At 35.6% G+C, this 22,089-nt stretch overlaps 2 protein-coding genes across 2 annotated transcripts; one reads left to right on the top strand and one right to left on the bottom strand.

The window, feature by feature from the left end:
- The first annotated feature begins 2,356 nt into the window (after positions 1 to 2,356).
- LOC132269929 (protein AGENET DOMAIN (AGD)-CONTAINING P1-like) lies at positions 2,357 to 2,794 on the top strand. The gene has a single exon (XM_059771148.1). The coding sequence runs from the start codon at positions 2,357 to 2,359 to the stop codon at positions 2,792 to 2,794; it is 438 nt and encodes a 145-aa protein (XP_059627131.1).
- Positions 2,795 to 7,161: 4,367 nt separating this feature from the next.
- Positions 7,162 to 7,590, bottom strand: LOC132269930 (RING-H2 finger protein ATL52-like). Its single transcript, XM_059771150.1, has one exon. It carries the CDS (start codon positions 7,588 to 7,590, stop codon positions 7,162 to 7,164), a length of 429 nt encoding a protein of 142 aa, XP_059627133.1.
- Between the last annotated feature and the right edge of the window lie 14,499 nt (positions 7,591 to 22,089).

Consider the following 22,089-nt stretch of genomic DNA (forward strand, 5'->3'; position numbering starts at 1 on the left):
TTTTTCTACCCAAATAATGATTTAAAGACTTATTAAATTTAATTCATGTAAATGTGGTGATATGTCTCATTATATGATATTATAATAAATTAAATTTTGCTGAATTTAGTTTTTAAATTACTACTCTTTTCTCAATTTAATTTATGTAATACGGTTATATATATATATACATATGTTAGTATTTAGATAATAAAAATACAAGATAATCAATAATACAGTTGGTGAGAGTCAGATCAAGAATATATGTGCCTGAAATTACAAAAAAGAGCCAGCTGTGCATTAACAACCGTTACACACTGATTGGTACTAATTATTATCGCTTTGATTAAAATCAAACGGCTGAAAACTATGCGATCAGGAGATCACAGCGGCCACACACCCCAAACCTAAAACCTAGTTTCCTATTCCGAATTATCTATAGGGTTAAGTGCAAAAAAAAATCGTCTGAATTATTTGGGATTTTGCAACTAATCTCCGAAATTACAAAAAAATCCTTCTGAACTTTTAATTTGTTATAATTTACCCACTCAGACTGTCGGAAAAGATAAAAAGACAAAACTGCCATTCCTATAAAAAGACGTTGTTTGCTGTATTATCAATTAATATATATCGTTATGGTTTTGTTTCTTTGGGCAAGAGAAAAACGTATATTCAATTGATAAAATCGTACGGCATCCAATTCAACCCTCTCTCTCCTCATCTGACGCCGCCGCTACCAACGTTCTCTCCCGATTCACTCTCTCTTCAACCTCCCTCACGATCAGAAACAGCCGTTTGTCCCCAAAAACTGGGCCCTGGCTATGACGGCGAATCGGCGATGACGACGGAAACGTATTGAAGAAACCCTTACCTGCTACCAGATCAATCTCTTTCCAAAATCCATTCCTTTAATTCTTCAAACCCTGATATAATTGATTTGGCTGGAATTCCCAAAACTATCAGTAAAGTAAATGATGGGATCACGGTGGTGACGTGATTCCGGCGGGATCAACCATGGTGATGCAATTCCGGCGAGGCTAAAAAGATCAGCTGTGCATCTTGGTAAGGATTTCTTCAATGGAAAGAGATGACCGGGGCACCAAAATTGGACTAAGAACAAATCAGTATCCCATATTTTAAATTGGAATCTAATTCTTCTTAATCAGTTTCCCATACATATAGAAGGTCTGATTTTTCTTTATCAGTTTCCATACCTGTCTAATTTAGACAGTTCTTTCTTAATTTTTTGTTAGCGCCAAAATTGAGATGAATCTGGGAGGAAAAAAAAGAAAAAAAAGAAAAAAAAGAAAAAAACAGAAAGAGAAAGGGATTAGAGAGATGGATAAATTTCTTAGATAGGAGGAAAATTGTTGGTAGATAGGTGAGAAGCTTAAGCATTAACAACCATATTGACAAGAGTTTAAGCGACTTCACCGGCGAATTTTCAAGGACCTAAATTAACGTGTTGTTCCGGCGAGCTTTGAGCTTAAACGTCAATGAAAACCGGCGAGAGCTCTGGGCTTTGACTCACATGAAATCCGACGTGATCCTGGACTGACCCAGCAGCAAGCTTCGTTAATCTAGTTCCGGTGAGTCTCGACTGACCCATTAGTGACCTCCGTTCATGCCGCTCCGGTGAGTTTCGACTAACCTAGCAGCGACGTCTGTTCATCCCGCTCCGGTGAGTTTCGACTGACCCAGCAGCGAGCTCTAAGCTACCATGACCCAGTAAAGGTGAGTTTTGACAGAACTGCAAGCTCACAACCTGTATATATTCTCCGGTGACCAAACCAGCCGGTTAAAGCCTTGTTTGGATAATCACAAGGTTAAAGCCTTGTTTGGATATTGGAGTCAAAGATTGGAAATTTAAGGGCACTCTTGTCCTTTCATGTTTATAAGGGCAGTATGGTCTTTTAAAAAAACTCAACAAAATTTAACGGCTAATTGTTACCGGACCTTGGCCGAATGGAGTGATATGCAACTTTTTTATATAGTTCAATAGATTTTTTGTATTTTTTATAATTTGAGGGGTTAGTTATAAATTTCCCTACAGCTTTTTTTATTTTTTTTTTATTTTTATTTTTTGCCCTTAACCCTTATCAAATATAAACCACACTTATACATATCCTCTTTGTAATAAGTCTCTCTCCTGCGAACAATCTTTCCTTGCTCTTCAAGACCACACTTATACATATCCTCTTTGTAATAAGTCTCTCTCCTGCGAACAAGCTTACCTTGCTCTTCAAGAATCTCTTTCTCTCTCTAGGGTTTTCTCTCCAAAACCCTACTCCGCCCCCTTTATCTCTCTCTACATTACATATCTCATTCCCTGTAATTCGCATCTTCTAGTGTTTTCAGAGTACAATTGGAAAAAAACATGGGGTTCCGCAGAGGTGATCAAGTTGAAGTTGCGAGTAAAGAAGAAGGGTTTCTTGGTTCGTACTACGCTGCGACAGTGATTGCAGAGGTTCTCGAGAAGGAATACATTGTCCAATACAAGACCCTGTTGAAAGATGATAGGTCCGGACCCTTGAGAGAGATTGTCACCGCCGGCGAGGTCCGCCCGCGTCCACCTCAAATTCCGGCGACTTCCTTTGGTTTGTACGAAAAGGTCGATGCGTTTGACAACGATGGTTGGTGGGTCGGAAACATCGCTGGCAAAGTTGGGTTGGAGTATTTGGTTAATTTCGAGACCACATGGGATCAGATCGCTTACCCAATGAGTCGGTTAAGGGTTCATCAGGAATGGGTGAATGGCAAGTGGGTTGAGGGTTCATCAGGAATGGGTGAATGGAAAGTGGGTTTCTACCGATAGAAGGCTGTCGATCATATGATTTCTTGTTTCTTGTTGGAATTTAATTTGATTCTTTCTTAATTCATATGTATAATAAACCCTGTTTTAACTGTGTCTCAGCCCTTTTGTGTAATTTGTAATGTCCTAGGTTTTCTAATCGAATTGTTCTTTAATATTAGTCTCTGATTATGTGTTATGGATTTTCTTTCTTCTTTCTTCTTGTAGAGAAGCTTTAATGATGTTTTATAATCTTGATTTTGCTTCGATTTTCAATATGGATTTTCTAATTTTTTTTTTGGGAATTGATTTGTGCTCGTTTAATTTGGGGGCTCTATTTCAAGTTTAATTTGTGATATAATTGTGTGTCACTCTTTTGATTCATTGTTCCTGTTCTGTTTTAATGCTTATGCTACGTTGATTCTGGTTTATTTATTTATTTATTTTTAGCCTCTTGTTTGTTTTCTGTTTGGTTTAATTTTTGTGTCTACCTATATCCAATTTGCTGCCTTAAAACTCACTAGTCCTTTTTAATGGTAATTCTGTGTGTGTGTTTGTGTTGTCAACACCAATAGTTTGAGTGTGGCTGTGTGAGAACTGTCACATGCGTAAGCATCTCAAATGCATTTTTTTTTTCCCCCTGTCCATGATCAAGTTGGAACAAATATATATATATATATATATGTATATATATATATGGGAGATCTTAATACATGTTATTTTTGTCCCATACAGATTAAGTATTTGTCTTGGTTATATACCAAAAGGTATTGGTGTACCAAATACATCTTATATCAGTGTAGAGCTACACGTACAACTCGAATCAATCGACAAACTCAATATCTCGTTACGCAGACTAACGCACGTGCCCCGGTTTAATAAATTTTAAATTTGTATGACATTCATTTTTTTTATTATTATTACAATGGTGGGGTTTAATTGTTTTCATGTTTATTATGGAATCCAAAAACCAAATTAATGAAAAATTTCGAATTGCCTCATGAATATCATGTTTTTAATTAAAATTAAAATTTCAATATTTTATTTAGAAAAGTATGAGTTTATTTATTATAATAGTACTTATATGGCATAATTTTGATTTTTGACACCGATGTAAAACACAATAAAAATGCATGATTCACTGATTTGAATAAAGAAATAACCAAATTTTTACTTGACACATTTATATTATTCAAGTATGTTAAAAAAAAAAAAATGTTAATTAAATATGAAATTAGAAGTTAGCCTTGATAAAAAAAGAGCAACATGTTCAACAGTTCAAGTACTGCAACCATTTTCTCCTTATGCTAAATGGGCATGTCCATCCAGCAATTTAACCGGACTAGTCCAAAGATTATTCTAGGCCCAGATGGGTCCATTTAAAGGGTGGGTCTACTAATATGGACCAAATCCAATACAATGAACCATTAGGCTCGCAAAGAGGAGGCGATGTTCCACATTTTATGAATGTGTGTGAATATTTACCAAACTAAAAAAAAACAAAAAAAACATTTGAATTATACATTTCATATATGTAGCTACTTGATACTGTACATATAATCAGGTATTTTCTGATCAATAATCAGATAAATGCTGGAATATGAATGGCGAAGGTGTAGGATCGGAACGGTACATCAGACAACTAGAATGCGAGTAGAGTCACATATCGATGCAAGGCATGTGGTACGAATGCATGCACTCTGGCAAGGTACGTATCTCATCACCAAACCTGATGGAGTGTGATAACATTTTTGGTTGAGATTTAAAAGATTTTGAAATTGTGGGTTCAAATTTGAAAATAATTTAATTTTTGCACTCACTTTGTACAAAATAATAAAAATAAGTACGTAGTAGTATTTATATAAGGCTAGAAATGAAACAGGTTTGACTCGAAATCGGATTCAATCAAAAGTTCATTTTAACGGCTTTGAATTTTAATTTCAAATCCATCAAAAACATGTTGGATGCATATCTAAAATCAGCTTCAAAATTGGTTTGAATATGGACTTGGGTGATTCTTAGATACATGTGAATCAAACGAAATTAAAGATATTTTATTTTATATTTTTACTTGGCAAAAAATTACACATCCACTCTTGTTTTTACAATACTTAAATTTTTAACCTTTTATGTTGGACTGTGAGAAAATATTACTATGTTACACTTTTTGAAATTCAATCTGAATCTTTCTGAATTATTATGATTTGATGTGTAATATATCTTTAGAATCAAATTTGAGTTGGTATTTGAATATTAAATTAAAATATGAATTTGAATATAGAGTAATCCATTTCAAACTATGTAAATAACATAGGGATGTTTTCTGCTAATCCTCAAATGGGCTGGTGAAGAACTGGTGAAGAACAGGAGGGTGACTGATAAATCCATTATCGTTGTAAAACCAACAACTCAGAAGAAGTTCAATCGTAATATTTACGAGGGTATTGTAAATCTTTCGAGTATTTTTCATTTCTTTTAATGAAAATTGTTTTAAGAAAGGCTGACATGTTGCTCAACTTAGTAAGTAATCGTTGACAGCGAGCGAGTGTATTTCTCTCTCATTTTTGTATTGGAGTTTCTATTTATACTCATTCTTATTATGGTGTTACAATGAAAGCTATTGTTAAAGATAGATACTTAACTGTATATATACCATATCTTTCCTAATAGACGAATAAACTCTTAAAAAAAAAAAAAAAAACTCTATTCTTATAATAGAATCTTCCTCAATTTATTAATTTATGAAAATTCTCTAATATTCCAAAATCCTCCGTTCCTTTCTACTCTATACATGAACACTACTCTTAAACAATGGAGAAATTAAATGGAAAAGAAAAAAAAAAAAAAAAAAAACAAATTAGCTCTGTGATTGAGACTATTATATTTTTAGGTTAGTCATAGCCCAACTTCATTTGAAAGGTAGGAAATAATCCAACCAAAAACACTTCGAAAAAAAAAAAACGAAAAAAAACGTCCGACCAAAATATGAATATTAACTAATTATTATTCATTACAATAGTGTATCACAGCAGCTTTTACCAAAAGTTGTAACTCCGCTTAATAGAGCGTTAGTTCGCAATCTCATAAAAATATGTAAATGCGTAAGTATCTTGTTAGGATAAAGTAAAAAATTCATAATATAATTCCCATGGTTGGATATTTGTCGCAGTGCAATAGATTTCAAAAGCTGACCTAAGGGCCGTAGTAAAAATGTTTTGACAGTGTGATATATGATAACCAATAGTTTGAGTGTGGCTGTGTGAGAACCGCGCGTAAGTATCTCACATGCTGCTTTTTTTTTTTTTTCTTTTTTCATGATCAAGTTGGAACAAATGTTAATCACGCCATATATAAGTGTATTATAAGTGTATTCAGTGCATCGAATACTGAGCTCATTCGAGTCATACGTGTTATACACGCGTAAACGCGTGTTTTGTACGTACGACTCGAATGAGCCGACACACCCAATATTTTTATTAAGTATTTTGTTTTGGTTATATACGAGAAGGTGTTAAGTGTAACGTGTTATACACGTATATGTATATGCATTTTGTACGTACGACTCGAATGAATTGACATACCCAATATCTCTATTTGTTATACACACGCACCCCCTAATAAAAGAATTTGTTTTATTTGTTATTAAAATAAGTTAATCTTACACTCGTTTAATAACTTTTAATTTTGTATGACATTCATTTTTTTTTTACAATGAAGGGGTTTCTACTCGGCCCATAATCGGTTACGTTAAAACTCATTAGTCCTTCTTAATGGTAATTGGTGTAGGCTGTAGCTGAGGATTGAGGACTGATGTGTGTGTGTGTGTTTTGACACGTACTGAAGTAATAGTGATGGGTCAACAGAAGCTAGCAGCATAACTAAATATGATTAAAGAAACAAATTAGAGTTACTCAACACATTTATAATATTCAAGTATGTAAAAAAAAAAAAAAAAAAAAAACCATGTTAATTAAATATGAAATTAGAAGTTAGCCTTTATCAAAAAAAGAGCAACATGTTCAACAGTTCAAGTACTGCAACCATTTTCTCCTTATGCTAAATGGGCATGTCCATCCAGCAATATAACCAGACTAGTCCAAAGATTTATGCCAGGCCCAGATGGGTCCATTTAAAGGGTGGGCCTGCTAATAAGAACCAAATCCAATACAATGAAGGGGTTTCTACTCGGCCCATAATCTGTGCTAAAGGAAGAAAACAACTAGAATCACAAAGAGGAGGCGATGTTCCACATTTTATGAATGTGTGTGAATATTTACCAAACCAAAAAAAAAAAAAAAAAATTTGAACATTTGAATTATTCATTTCATATATGTAGCTACTTGATACTGTACATATAATCAGGTATTTTTTGATTGAAAATTCGATAAATGTCAAAATATAAATGGCGAAGATGTAGCGTCGGAACGGCACATTGGACAACTAGAATGCGAATAGAGCCACATATCGATGCAAGGCACATGGTACGAATGCATGCACTCCTGCAAGGTACGTACTTCATCACCATCCTCAAATTCACACAAGCAAACTGGGCAGGTACAATCTTCTCCCACTGGGCCGGTACCCTTTTGATACTTGTGGGCCGGGATGAGCTGGGCCATTGAACTCTCAATGCTGCTTGGAAACTCTCTCGGTCTGAACACGATTATGGGCCTATGTTGTGGGGGCTGCCCAAGGCGTCGACGGCAGCAAGTAGCGGCAACCAAGTGGTAGATAGCGAAAATGAGGGCTGCAGCTGCGACAGTGACGAGGAGAACATAAATCTGGGGCAGGAGATTGTTTTTGTCACCCTGAGCTCCCATGGTAGAGAAAATTAGCAATGCTTGAAATTCCTATAAAAATGAATGAACGAATGTCAAACTATGTACAAGTGACGGTGATTGCAAGGTGAAGTGTTGTCTTATTTTTCTGCAGGCTTGCCAGCTTATGTAAGTGGAGGCCCATATGACTTGTGTCACTATTCAAGGGACTGTTTTGAGATCCATGAAGATGTAGTCCAGCCCAAATTTATGGCAGGTCAGGTTTTGTATTGTGAAGCCCATTCCAGCTCATTTTATATCATTGATTAATGTTGCATGTGTAAGTATGTATCTTTTTTAAAATTGAGCATAAAATTATGAATATGAAATTATGAACACTCAACAATCAATAACATTGCATAATTATGTGGTGTTTGATTCTAGTATTACAAACCCAATTTTTAAATAAGTGATATATATCTATATATAGTTTTCTTTAATTTAAATCAATTTTCAATAAATTGCGTTTGTTCAAAGTTTGGTTGATATCCATGTGTAAAACCTTTTAAAAAAATAAAAATAAAAATAAAAAAGTTTGGTGGCCTTGAATTTAAAGACGTTGAAGCTTCAAACTGTGACACACATATATATAAAAAAATAACAGTAAAAAATGGAACATTTTATAGAAGAAGAAAATATACAAGTCATATTTTTAAATGTTGACTTCAAAAAGTAAAGCATAAAAAATCTCCAAATTGAGATTATTTACGAGCTTTTGGGAAGCCACGTCATAAAGTACTTTTTTTATTGTTCTTGTAAGAAAACATTTTTTTTTTAATATTTTAAATTCAAACTATTCATAGAACCTAGTATTTTTAAATAACCCACTATTTAACCCCAAACTCATTCAGATCAAATAGAAAAACATAATCCAAAGTCCCTGAAAGTATCAATTATTGATAATAAGAATGCGATCGTTTGCACACCAGCTCTATATCACAATTTCTTGACATTTGGTTTCACCATTTATGAATGGGAGTGTGTGTGTGTGTGTTTGGTTGACTAGTCTAACCAACTTATCATCCGATTCTGACCAAGTCCACTTTTGGGATTGGACACAAATCTTTGTTTAGCATAATATGTGGGTCATCATATACTATATAGTAATAACTTAGAAAGAATTATACGTTGATACCATTTTTAATTTTGCTAAGTCACAAATTCAGATGCTTATTTTTCAAACCACAAATTCCAAGTGCTGAATTAGGTGGATAAGAAGATAGGAAATTTTCAGTCAGCAAAGCATGGGGCAATTGCATTGTCAATCAAAACAACAACCGGAATATATATATATATATATATATATATATATATATATATATATATATGTTTTATATATGAAGAAATCTTCTGTCCATAAATCACATTCTTAAATCATGACGTATGATTGTAAAGCTCACACATCTTGCTTTTTCTTCTTTTTTTTTTTAATTCTTTTATTTTCTTTTCCACTTTAAACCCACAAATACTAGACCAACCAATTGTGGATAATCTCATCTTATAGGGTGAAATTTTTAAGAACAAGAACCAAAAAATGCCTAAATTGGGTTTGTTAAATAAAAAAAATTATGATTTTTTAAACCTTAAAACCACACTTATCTTTGGTAATGTGCACAGACTGGGAGCTTAAAAAACCGCTGGAGAGGGCGTGGCAGAAAAGTCGGTCAGTAGTTTATGGCTGAGAGGTCGCATCTCTCAAGGGGGATGCTCACATATATAAAAGTAGGGAGTTGTCATTCAACATAGTGAGTGTTGTTATTGTCATTGTAGTGAAGTGACCAATTTTGTGAATTTAGCATATGATCCTTACCCCCTTTTTTTTTTTTTATTATTTTTTATTTTTTATTTTTTTTAATAACAATAACAATAACAATGAACTCTTAGATTTCTTGCCAAACAAAGCTAAACTTGAAGTGATTTATATATATATATATATATTTTAGAAAAACGAACTACATAGAATTCTTGACATTTGCCACCTAGTCATGTAATAAATGTTGCTGGTGTACAGGACCCTCTCCCATAATAGAGAGGATTCATGTTCTTTTTATATTGTTATTGATTTGATTTTCATAGATGAAAAAATCAAGTCAATATAAATCAAATGATCATATCAAGTATGAGGGAATACATGTTTTAATTTCTTCGGGTTTTAAGTCATGAAAACCATGTTTAATTTTTCTATATTTTCATTTTGCATTCGATTTTTCAACAATTGTTAATTTTAAACCTTCTCAAACGTAACACAGTTAAAGGCCTTTTTATACATTCGTCGTTTGTAGGGGGTTAGGAGATGGAAAAAACAAAGATACAAGGAGGTTTGGGCAAAAATATTGAATTCATTCACAAATTCTTATTAATGACAATTTTTTTTTCCGGTATTCATGGTTATAAAAGCACAGATTAATAGTTGTTGGAGCAATATGCATATTATAAGTGCAAAAATTAGAGACATTGTACAGAGATGAAGGGGTATTTTGATGATATGACCGAACCTAGGTAATTAGCTAGAGCAGCGGATACTGGAGCGAAAATGATTGCAAAGAGGGGAAATCGGCCACATTAAAATTACCTTTTGGGGAGGTCTGTTTAATATTCAAAAACTGCTCAGCAATAGTCGGACAAGTGGGAAATGGAAAAAACTAAGATACAAGGAATTTTGGGCAAAAATATTGAATTCATTCACAATTTCTTATTAATGACCATTTTTTATTTTTTATTTATTTTTTTATTTATTTTTTTTCCGGTATTCATGGTTATAAAAGCACAGATTAATAGTTGTTGGAACAATATGCATATTATAAGTGCAAAAATTAGAGACATTGTATAGAGATGAGGGGGTATTTTGATGATATGACCGAACCTAGGATTACCTAGATTGCCTACGTATCCCGCTTCATGGAGCGTGGGAATCAGGTCGGAACGTAGTTCTGATGATGAGAATTGGATCTCTATTTAGGGGCTTTGCCCTCTTTTCTGTCTGTCCCCTATTGAGGGTCATAACCCTTTTTTATATAGAAAAAACCATAATCGATTCTTTTTAGGACTCGCATTGTTTGTCCCTTAAGAATTTGAATTATATCATACTATCCTTATAACAAGGATTTACATTATTTCGTTTTCATAAATTATAATTCTTCTTCTAATAGAACTGTTACTAAAATGGGTTTAGTAATATATTCGTAATTGGGCTTGGGGTCTTATCATCTCGGGCCTTCTTAATGAGTTCAGCCCATTTTGCTTAGTTAACCCGGCCCAAGCTTTTTGTAGAGGCCCAATTTGAAGGTTGAATAGTCTCAGTATTTGTGGTGGTCCCCTTATGTGCTGATGTGTCTTGTCTTAATTAGAAGGGGAGATTTTTGCCCCCACACTTTGCCCCCAATTCCCTTTAGTTTGACGTGGCAGTCATAACTAGATGGAATTAATCATAGCTAATGAATTCTAATGGTAACTGTAGTAAACCAAAAGATAGTTAACAATTGGGACAGTATGCCTTGACAGCGGAGATGTAGTCTTTTTCGTGGCCTCTTTATGCATTTTGAAATCCTCGGACTCTTCAGGTCCGAACAGGGGCGGAGTCAGGATTTCATTCCAGGGGGGGCATAGTGTATTTGATAGAAGAAAAAAAGAACTCCCAACCACTATAACAATCTTCTGCAAGTTTAACAAATTACGATACAGGAAAATCATTGAATGAACAGCAAGGGTTGTGGGTATTGACATGTTACGTTTAGAGTTTTGACCAAAAATAGGATTTACTGTTGATGTAAAGATGTAGAGAGAAATATTTAATTTGATATGTAAAAGGTAGAGGAGTCATATAATTCACATAGGATGTCAAAAATTGCTCTCATTCATTTCCATTTAAGTGTGTGTATATATGTGTGTGAATATTGGTATCACATACCAATTCTCATGCGCATGCCCACTATTGACACATTGGGAATTTGAGCCCTCAATCTCTCCTATGTAGGAGGAGAAGAAGCACATTGCATCCCATGGATTTGAGTAAAAGTATAGAAAAATATTTGAAAAATTAATAAAGGGTTGTGCTGCATAACAAAATTAAAAAACTAACTTATACTTACTCAATTTATCTATCATATTCATCAAACAATTAAGATAAAAACTAAAATAGATGTGAATCTAATTTATGTAAAAAAAACACTAGGGTTTCGGGTTTACCTGCAAATCAAACGGTGAATCAACAACAAAACAAATTGGGTATCCTTCCTTCTAATTCCAATTCCAATTCCGTCGCAAACGATGAAGATTTAAAACCTGAGCATGATGATATGCATAAGCAGCAAAACCATGGCGTGACTCTTGAGTCCAAGCTTCTGCTTTTCGTATCTCACTTTTGTGCAAAGAAACTAGAAAGTCAGAAAGTGAAGTTTTGTTTGGACTTTATTTGATTCCACCGTACTTGTTATTCTGCTTTTTGTTTTATCTTATTAGGCTATATTTGGTACTTTGTTAGGGCTTTATTTGGTAGTACTTTGTAGGTGAATGACTTAAATGGGCTTGATTCAGTAAAGTATTACTAATATACGAGGGCAAAAAAAAAAAAAAAATTCAGGAGGGGCATTTTTGGACTTTTTAAAAAATATTCATATACTATTAAAAAAAAAAAAAAAATTTGCCCCCCCCCCCCCCCCAAGCATTAACTCCCTCCGCCCTTGGGTCCGAAGATGAATTTTATTCTTCGGCAGCTCCTTGTGCCTTAGAGGAAATTTGAAATTGTGGTTATTTTGCTTAAGGTAAGTGCAAAAAGAATGTTTGCTCCCACTTGGGTTTTGTAATATCCCTAATTTTAAAAGGATAGTCTCGGCATTTTAATTATGGTTTTATTGCATTTTTGTGTGATTAATTGATTATTTGCTAAATTGTTTATTTGTTTTATTATTTCTTCTATTTAATTGTTTAAATTGTGTATTTAATTACATTTTTGATTAATTGGTTGTTTAATTGCATTAATTGAGTAGTTATGTTTTTATTTTCATTACTGGATTAATTGTATTTTTATTTTTCTTTAACTTGATTAATTGGAATTACTTGTTTTTAATTGGTTATATGGTTTATTAGTTGAGTTAATTGGTTTCAATTAGGTTTTTATTTTAGAAGTCACGTATTGGTAGTTGACATAGATTATAAATTAGGTTTTATTCTATGGGCCAACTAGGGTTCAGTTTAGGGTTTTAATTGAACTTAGGTTTTGTGGTTGCCTATAAATATGTTTGTCACACGTCTGCCAAGGGTTTTAGAACCCTATTCACGTATTGGAGGCAGAGAGAAACAGAGAGAGGCTTGAGAGGAAAACAGAGAGGACCAAGGAGGTTGATTGTGGATTAGAGCTGAAGTAGTAGGAGGCTTGACGGTATTCACTAATTGCTGGAAACTTAGAGACGACGCCGAGATTTCATAACTGAATCATAGGCAAGTTCTTTTATTTCTCTCTCCTGTTGGCCTGTGTTCTGTGCATACCTAGATAGTCTCTAGGGTTTTAATTGATCATTAACTGAATCTTGCATGTTTATTATATGTTAAATTGATCATCTGTATGCGTTGAATTAACCCTGTTACAGTTCTTGCAAGTTTGAGTACAGTGTTTGTTTTCTTAAGCATGTTAAATCAGTAAGTGTTCTAAGGTTCTTAATAATGCAAACTGGTGTAAATAATGGTCTGGGATGATACTGGACACACTTAGGACTCTTAGGATTAGTTTTAAAAACAAACAGAAAGGTTGGAAGAGGCCGGAGTCGAAACAAATGGTCGAAAACGAACAGGGGCTCTCAAAGAGGGAAAGAGCCGGCTCCATGGAAGAGGGAGCCGGCTCCCTTAACTTCAGAGCCAGCTCTGGGGAGTCCAGAGCCAGCTCCCATCCCCTCTGAGCCGGCTCTAAGAGGTATGGAGCTGGCTCCATGCTTTAGGGAGCCTGCTCCCAAGTTTTGAGAGCAGGCTCTCCTATTTTGATGCGTTCTGGGATTTTTCTTGAGTACTGTTTGGATAATCTATGTATTCTGGACTGTTTGGGATTGTACTGGGAGGTGCTAAATATTGGTTTCATGTGGGATTGAAATCTTTTATGGTCCAAATAATACTTGTAGGTTAATAGCTAAATCAGTATGAAAGTAAATAACTTTGCATGTGGTTAACGGATGGAAGGAAGTTAATTGCTTAATTTCATTTTAGCAATTTAGTAGGATATAACATGATTATGAATCTTATTTTTGATGCACAGTAGGGTTATTTATTTATCAGATTTGACCTATGCATAATCTAAATTTTAATTGCCGAAAGATTAAACTTGGTTCTGCAATTATCTGGATTATGGTTTTGGGATTTTAGTTGTTGAACTGCTATTTATGATTCTATAGTTTACATTGTTTTGAACTTAAATCGCTGAACTGTTACGTAGGTTCTGTAATTTACATGGAAGTTAACTTGGACTTTTTATTGAGGAATTAATAGCTTATATTCTGTCAATTACATGGATTTATGTGTTGAATTTTAATAGCTGAATTAATATATTAAATTCTGTCAATTATCTGGATAGTGGGGATTGTATGCACATGTAACGACCCAAATCCTCATGGATCCGGATCATTAAACGGGTCCTCACCCGACCCAAAAACATCCGAGGGTAATATGGTCACTTTACACTAAATTTAAATATCAAAGTCCAAAAAGGACAAGATGACAATTTACTATAATTCAATAAATTGAGACTCAAAGGGTATGATAGTCATTTACTTGTATCACGTAATAAATAAGATGAAGTCCGGGGCAAAATAATCCTTCCGGTGGTTGAACTATAATTATTGCATTTATTTGGGTCATAACATAATTACTTGCAACATTAATTGGTGTCAAAGTGTAATTTTGGGAAACTAAATTGAGCTTACATAAGAGGCAGAAACCGGTCGACGTATACACCCCATACGTCGACTGGTTTGGGTTATGAACAGTGGAAAACCCACTGCCGAGATACCGGTCGACGTATGAAATTATACGTGGACTAGTTTGGAATGTGATACCGGTCGATGTATGGGAAGCCATACGTCGACTGGTTTGGGACGTGCGTAACAAAGACCCACACTGCCAAGATACCAGTCGACGTATGGGAAGCTACATGTCGACCGGTTCTGGGAAATTCTCACTTCCACTCCCCACTGTCCAATGCAAATCCATATACACCAACATTTGGTAATTTTCCACCCACACCCTTACATTCACGTACATGTTTACATACATTTCAACACTAAATTACAATTTCAACAATCATGTTGTTAATGTAATTCTCTACATGTTACTTAAAATACATAAAAGGATTTAGAGTGAATAAAACATTAATTACATTGCCCAATGGCCATGTACATGAAAAGTCCAAATATTTTACATGTTGCAAAAATAATATATTTTTGAATCAACATCTTTACAAAATTAAGTCCAATTACAAAAGATAGCAAAAGAGGCATTTCCTACTTCAATGTTAAGGCTGGGTTGGATTATCATCGGCTACTTCTTTTCCATAACCTGAAAAATGTAGAATATAGTGGGGTGAGCAATATGCTCAGTAGGTGACACTTAAGACACGTCTTTTGTGTCCCCGTGAATCCAACCAAAGAATAGGGCAATAGGAATGGGGATCATACAATGTCGGGATAACACAACGTAACAACAAGTCTCATTATAAACAATAGCATGCTATGGGATGCAATGCATGCCGATGTCGCTCCCCATTTTCTTTTCTCAAAACATCACTTTCAAACTGTTAATATAACCCGCCCTTTGGTGACCTCGCAGTGACACGAGAGGAGGATTGGCTAGTGTCCCTGACCCTTGGTACCCCCGCGGCGTCATTATGGGGCCCAACTAGCTCAACCACGCTAGGGCGACTCCCTAATCCCCTCTAGGCTATATTAACACTCCGGCCCTTTGGTACTCCCGCGGCGACTGGGTTTTCACAAAACAATTCATCAACATACTTTCCCAAAACTCCCCTTTTTCATTTCAAAATTAATTCTTCCCATTTCTTGCCCAATGTAAATGCATAGATGCATTTATGTCATGCCAATGTTCATCATTTCATAATTAGCTCAAATTTAATTAGCAAAACACAATTCATAAGAATTTCTAAGGAAGCTACAACATGCTTACATACAACAACATCTAGCATGATAGGCATATAAAGAATCAACATATAGGCATGCTCTTCACATAGACCATTTATCACACATAATTGCACAAAATTGACAAGTATATATCACAACTAATCAATTGGCTAGAAACTATACAAATTGAACATGCCAAACAATCATTTAAGAGAGATTAACTCACAAAAGCACAAGAACTCATGGATTAAGAGTCCCTACCTCAAGATTGTACAAAACCCTTAAAATGGGTCACTAAATTCGAAATCCAAAGGGAGGCCCAAAGATGAAATTGTTGGTAGGAACACATAGAGCTCGCCGTGCTCTCCATTTTGCCTTAAACGGCACCTAAAATCTCCAAGGATTGAAGATGGAATCAAGCTTCAAAGGTTGTTTCCAAAAGAAAGAAAGGAAAAATGAAAGAGAATTGAGAGAGAGGAGAACATGTGGGGAGAGAGGAAATGAGGGGAAAAAGTGGTCTCTAGACCATTTTAGATGGAAATGGTAGGTCCCACAATTTCTTTTTATTTTCTCTTTTTCTTTTACTTTTAATCTCACACCACAAACACATGTATATACATTACCACATAAATGTCACACAACCATATAAATTAAAATGCACAAAATGCAAATGGACCCAACCACAATCCCATACGCAATATGTGAAAAGACAGAATCACCCTTGCATTAACGAATTGCCAGAAAAAAAAAATTACTGAAAATTGGAAACGTTACAGCACCGGTATGAGACGGTGGCATACTAGGGACGGCTTAGCTCAAAATGCTAAGACCTGCCCTATTGGAATAAGGGAGTGGATTGTAAAATATTGAATCCTAATTATACTTAAGTCAGATCAACTGAGTAAGTTGAATGACTACCTGGATTAGTTGTTTGCGGTTAAGTCAGATCAACTGTATAAGTTGAGTGACTAACTGGATTGTAAAGCTTATGTCAGATCAACAAGAATTGAATGACATACTCTGGTTTTGGACGGACTTTAAATATATGATTATGGTATCACGATATGAGCTTGAACCTCAGAGTCGTTGGTTAGGGTGCGTATATGCAGTGGATATGTATATGATAGGTTGAGGTGTACCCTATTAGGTCTAGGTATTCATGCCCACCTTTGGGTGCATTTTTGCATGTTGCCTTCTATTCAAGTTTAGACCCCCTTTGTAGTCCAGTGAATGTCCCTTAGTGTGGATATATATATATTTATGGACTTAATAGATATTGTGAGATATCTAGGATGTATCTGCGTATCGGGTCACTGTATGGATTGCAGTTAGATTAGAACTTGTTCGTGGGCCTGACCCACTCTTATATTCTTTTCAGGTACGGGACGGTTCCAGCCTTAGAGCTTGATCGTGCTTATCGGAGACAGTCACTCATTCACCTGTTTACGTATGACTTATCTCTATGTTTTAGCTTGGGACTTTATTTTCAGTTATTCAGTTCAGTTGGGATTTTGTTTAGGGGTCCACTAGATGGATTTCCGAGTTATACCCTTTGAGGTTTTGGAGAGTTAGAGTTATTATTCATTATCATTTGAAGGATTTTATATTTAATAATTCTTTTCAACTAATTATTTATTTATTTCTTAAATCTTTTTGCATTCTGTGTTTGTTTATATATTAATTGTCTGATATTCCTTCGGGTTTGGGCTTGAGTCTGATCAACCCATGTCTCGGATTCGAGGGGTATCACAGGTTTACATCAATTGACGTAACTTCGGACTCTTAAGGTCCGAAGTAGTTAGTTCCTTGGTAACTGAGTATGTTTTTGAGGAGTATTTTAATGGCTTCGGACACTTAGGGCCCGAATCGTGTAGTTCCTCAGCTATGAGCCTGAGAAGAATTATATTATACCGGACACTTAGGGTCCGAAGCATGTAGTTCCTCGGCTATGAGCCTGAGAGGAATTAAATCATACTGGACTCTTGGGTTCTGAAGTATGCAGTTCCTCGGCTATAAGCCTAAGAGGAATTGAATCGGTCCGGAACATGTAGTTCCTCGGCTATGAGCCTGAGAGGAATTGAATTGTACTGGACACTTAAGGTCCGAAGCATGTAGTTCCTCGGCTATACCTTAAAGGAATTTTGTTGATACCTTCAGACTCGTGGGACTGAGGATTCAAAGAGAATGTCTTCAGACTCAGGGATCCGAGGATTCAAAAGTGAGAGAAAGCCAAGGAAAAGAGTGACAGTGATACTGATGATCGTCCTCTCATGCCTTTTGCTACTTTAATCGTTATTTTTGCAAAATCTTGGCTTTCAAATTTTCTGCCGAGGCAACGTATTTTGCTTCGGCACTCTTCTGTGTCTTAGGCCATTTATAAAATTTATACTTCGGCTTTAGTGAGTCCGAGGTAATTTTTTGTGTAACTTTCATTCTTTAGCATTCTCCTATGCCCTAGCGGATGAAAATTTAACCTTTGAATTCTTTGATTCCAAGGTAATTTATTTTTATCCTCGGCACTGCTCTGTGCTTAGAGGATTTTATATGAAAATTTTAACTGTCGACTTTCTTTGAGTTCGATGTAATTTTCATGTCATTTTGTTCCGTGGCACTTTTGTGCCTCAGAAGAATTTTGAGGTCCTCGGACTTTTGAAGTCCGAAGGTAAATTTTATTCCTCGGCAGCTCTTTATGCCGTAGAGAAATTTTTTGATACCATCGGCCTCTTGAGGTCCGAAGATTATTATTTCACGGCAAATGTTTATGCCTTAGAGCCACTTTGAAGTCCTTGGACTCTTGAGATCCGAAGGCGAATTTTATTCCTCGGCAGCTCTTTGTGCCTTAGAGGAATTCTTTGATACGTTTGGACCCTTGAGGTCTGAGGACTTAAAAATGAAAGGAGACCACGAAAAAGAGTAATCGTGATTAGGTAGCCCCCCATTCGTATTGGGCCAAGTATCTTGGGTTTTTTGTTTGTAAAAAATGGGGGAAGGATTATTGCAAAAAGTGTCATTTGGACATAGTGTTTGGAGATGGCTTGTGGGCCTTCTCTGCTGCCAATGTGCCTTCTTTGCAATTATTTCCTTATATAAAGTAGTCGATAAAGTTGTATTTTATAGATGTGGGACAACATATATATTTTTGTTTGTATCAGCCAAAGAAAGAAAAAGAGAGAATACTTTATAGATGTGGGACAACATAAATATATTTGTTTGTATCAGCCAAAGAAAGAAAAAGAGAGAATATATTTTCTTTTCTTAATATCTCTTTAGGGCTGCTTATCTTGCCTTTATTATGGAAGGTATTGCCCTCATTAAGGAAAGAAAAATATGTCTCGTTTTTTTTTTTGCCTTTGCTATATGTCATTTGAAAAGCTGGGACAATATGCCTTGATGGTGGCGATGTAGGTAATTTTCATGAAAGTGTATTCCTCGGCACTATTTTGTGCCTTGGAGGATTTTACATGAAAATTTAACCTTCGACTTATTTGAATTCGAGGTAATTTATTTGGATCCTCAACACTGCTCTGTGCTTTAGAAGATTTAATATGAAAATTTTAACCGTCGACTCCTTTGAGTTTGAGGTAATTTATTGTGATCCGTGGCATTTTTATGCCTTAGAGGAATTTTGAGGTCCTCGGATGGCATGTAGTTCCTCGGCTATGAGCCTGAGAGGAACTGTATTGTACCGGACACTTGAGGTCCGAGGCATGTAGTTCCTCAGCTACGAGTCTGGGAGGAACTGTATTGTACTGGACTTTTGTACCGGACTCTTTTGCCTGGGAGACTATCCTCCATGGAGACTCTCTTCGTGGCGGCTAGATGTGGTGAGCCATGAATATATTAACCGTCGATTCCTTTGAATTCGAGGTAATTTTCATGTAGTTTTATTCCTCGGCAGTTATTTGTGCCTTGGAGGAAATTTGAAGTCCTCAGACTTTTGAGGTCCGAAGAAGAATTTTATTCCTCGGCAGCTCTTTGTGCCTTAGAGAAATTTTGAAGTCCTCGGACTCTTGAGATCTGAAGACGAATTTTATTCCTCGGTAGCTTGTTGTGCCTTAGAAGAAATTTGAAGTCCTCGAACTCTTGAGGTCCGAAGATGAATTTTATTCCTCGGCAGCTTTATATGCTTTAGAGGAATTTTGAAGTCCTCGGACTCTTGAGGTATGAAGATGATTTTTATTCCTCTTCACATCTCGTTATGCCTTAGAGGAAATTTAAAGTCCTCGGACTCTTGAGTTCCAAAGACAAATTTTATTCCTCGGCAGCTCTTTGTGCCTTAAAGGAATTTTGAGGTCCTCGGAGTCTTGAGGTCCGAGACTTTTTGTGGTTAGGCTTGCCCACACTTTAATTAGAAATTCTAATTAGCAACAAGTATATCTCGTTTTTGTTTATCACATACATCGAAATTGACTAAGTCATAAATCTTTATGTATCGTGATTGCATCATGTGTGAAAAAAAAAAAATATATATATATATATATATATACATATATATAGTTTTTAATAAAGATTTAACTGTAAAAATCAGGTTGGGAAACTTATCTGAGACCCATCACCACGTTGTGTCTGAAAAGGCTTGCGTTGAAATCCCATGTGTCTGTATGCGTTCTGGAACATGGTCGAAACACGTTGGGTTGGGTCGTTTGAGAATCCCACTAGCCGGATCTACGTGTAGATCCTTCTGTCATGTGAGTAACACGGAATCGTTAATGCATGGTGCTTGGAAAAGGGCTGGGTTTAAATCCCAGAGAGTCAGAATTTGTGAATGCATCACGTTGCTGGGCTTCGTATAGATGAAAGTCATGTTGGAGATTTTAATTTAAAGTGTTGTGACTTTTGAAGTGTTACGCGTTGTGGTTGGACGGTTACACTTATTGTGCAAAGATCTGGCCGTGTAAAGAACACGGGCTTCGAAGTTTGCCAGGTGTAGAGACCTTCGGTCCCGGCTGGCGGTTGGAAAGGATTGGATTCAAATCCTAGAGAATCACTTTACTGGATTTGAACGCGCACGTCACGTTATTGGACTTCGCCTAGATGAACACCGATTGTAATTATGGTGGTTGGGAAGGGATAGGTTCAAATCCCATTCATCACATTGTTGGTGTAACGTGATCTGAGCCAGATAACTAATCACTCGTGGGGGTATATTTCTATACGGTTCCCATAGACGGCGCCAAAGTGTAAATGAAAAAATTCGTTCAATTTTGACAAGTCAACGAATTCTCTACAATTACTACACCCAAAATAATAATAAAGAGAAAACAACGAACTAGAGACATTATATAGAGATGAGAGGGTATTTTGATGATATGAACGAACCTAGGATTACCTAGATTGCCTACGTATCCCGCTTCATGGAGCGTGGGAATTAGGTCGGAACGTAGTTCTGATGATAAGAATTGGATCTTTATTTGGGGGCTTTACCCTTTTTTCTATTTGTCCCCTATTGAGGGTCCTAACTTCTTTTTATATAGGAAAAACCATAATTGATTCTTTTTAGGACTCGTATTGCTTGTCCTTTAAGAATCTAAATTACATCATATTATCCTTATAACAAGGATTTACATTATTTAGTTTCCATAAATTATAATTCTTCTTCTAATCGAACTGTTACTAAAATGGGTTTAGTAATATATTCGTAATTGGGCTTGGGGTCTTATCATCTCGGGCTTCTTAAAGAGTTTAGCCCATTTTGCTTAGTTAACCCGGCCCAAACTTTTTGTAGAGGCCCAATTTGAAGGTTGAATAGTCTCAGTGTTTGTGGTGGTCCCCTTATGTGCTGATGTATCTTGTCTTAATTGGAAGGGGAGATTTTTGCCCCCACACATACCTTTGTCAGTGTAGTTCACAGCATTATTTTGTTATAATAACAATTATTGGTGCATTGGTAGTAACACTAATTAAAATTCAGATCAAATTGGCTACATTATTGCATTTTCTATAAATAGACAGGGTAAAGGACTAAAGGTAGATAGATACTATTAAATTATTTTCTTTACATTTTTAGCCTACCAATAATAACACATGCAAGTGTACAACCTAAATTGTATCTATGTTCACAGAGCCTGGTGAAATAATCCAATGTTCAAAGCTTTGATCATCACGATGTTTTGTAACAATCACACACATTAGATCAAGTTACGGGGAATTAATAATCTAATGGAGAAAAGTTTCGTTGCACCCGTTGCACTATGCAACAGATGCATTCAAATCGTCTGTGTACGCGTCACGTGTGATAATAAATGGTTGGATTTGTCCGTTGTATAGTGCAACGGGTTCAAAGAAAATTTTCTCCTTTTTGTAATTCAAAAATAATAGAGGTCTTCAAGAGCCTTCCCTATATACCGGACTCACAAAGAAAAGGGACGGCACTAAAGGCGAAAGGAGG

The sequence above is a fragment of the Cornus florida genome, unplaced genomic scaffold (genome assembly GCF_030987335.1).
Source record: "Cornus florida cultivar Cherokee Brave unplaced genomic scaffold, ASM3098733v1 CherokeeBrave_3.0.0_Hap2_Chr08, whole genome shotgun sequence".
Classification (NCBI taxonomy): Eukaryota; Viridiplantae; Streptophyta; class Magnoliopsida; order Cornales; family Cornaceae; genus Cornus; species Cornus florida.

Excerpts from the sequence above, each read along its gene's own strand:
- LOC132269929 (XM_059771148.1), top strand. The coding sequence starts at position 2,357 with ATGGGGTTCCGCAGAGGTGATCAAGTTGAAGTTGCGAGTAAAGAAGAA.
- LOC132269930 (XM_059771150.1), bottom strand. The coding sequence starts at position 7,590 with ATGGGAGCTCAGGGTGACAAAAACAATCTCCTGCCCCAGATTTATGTT.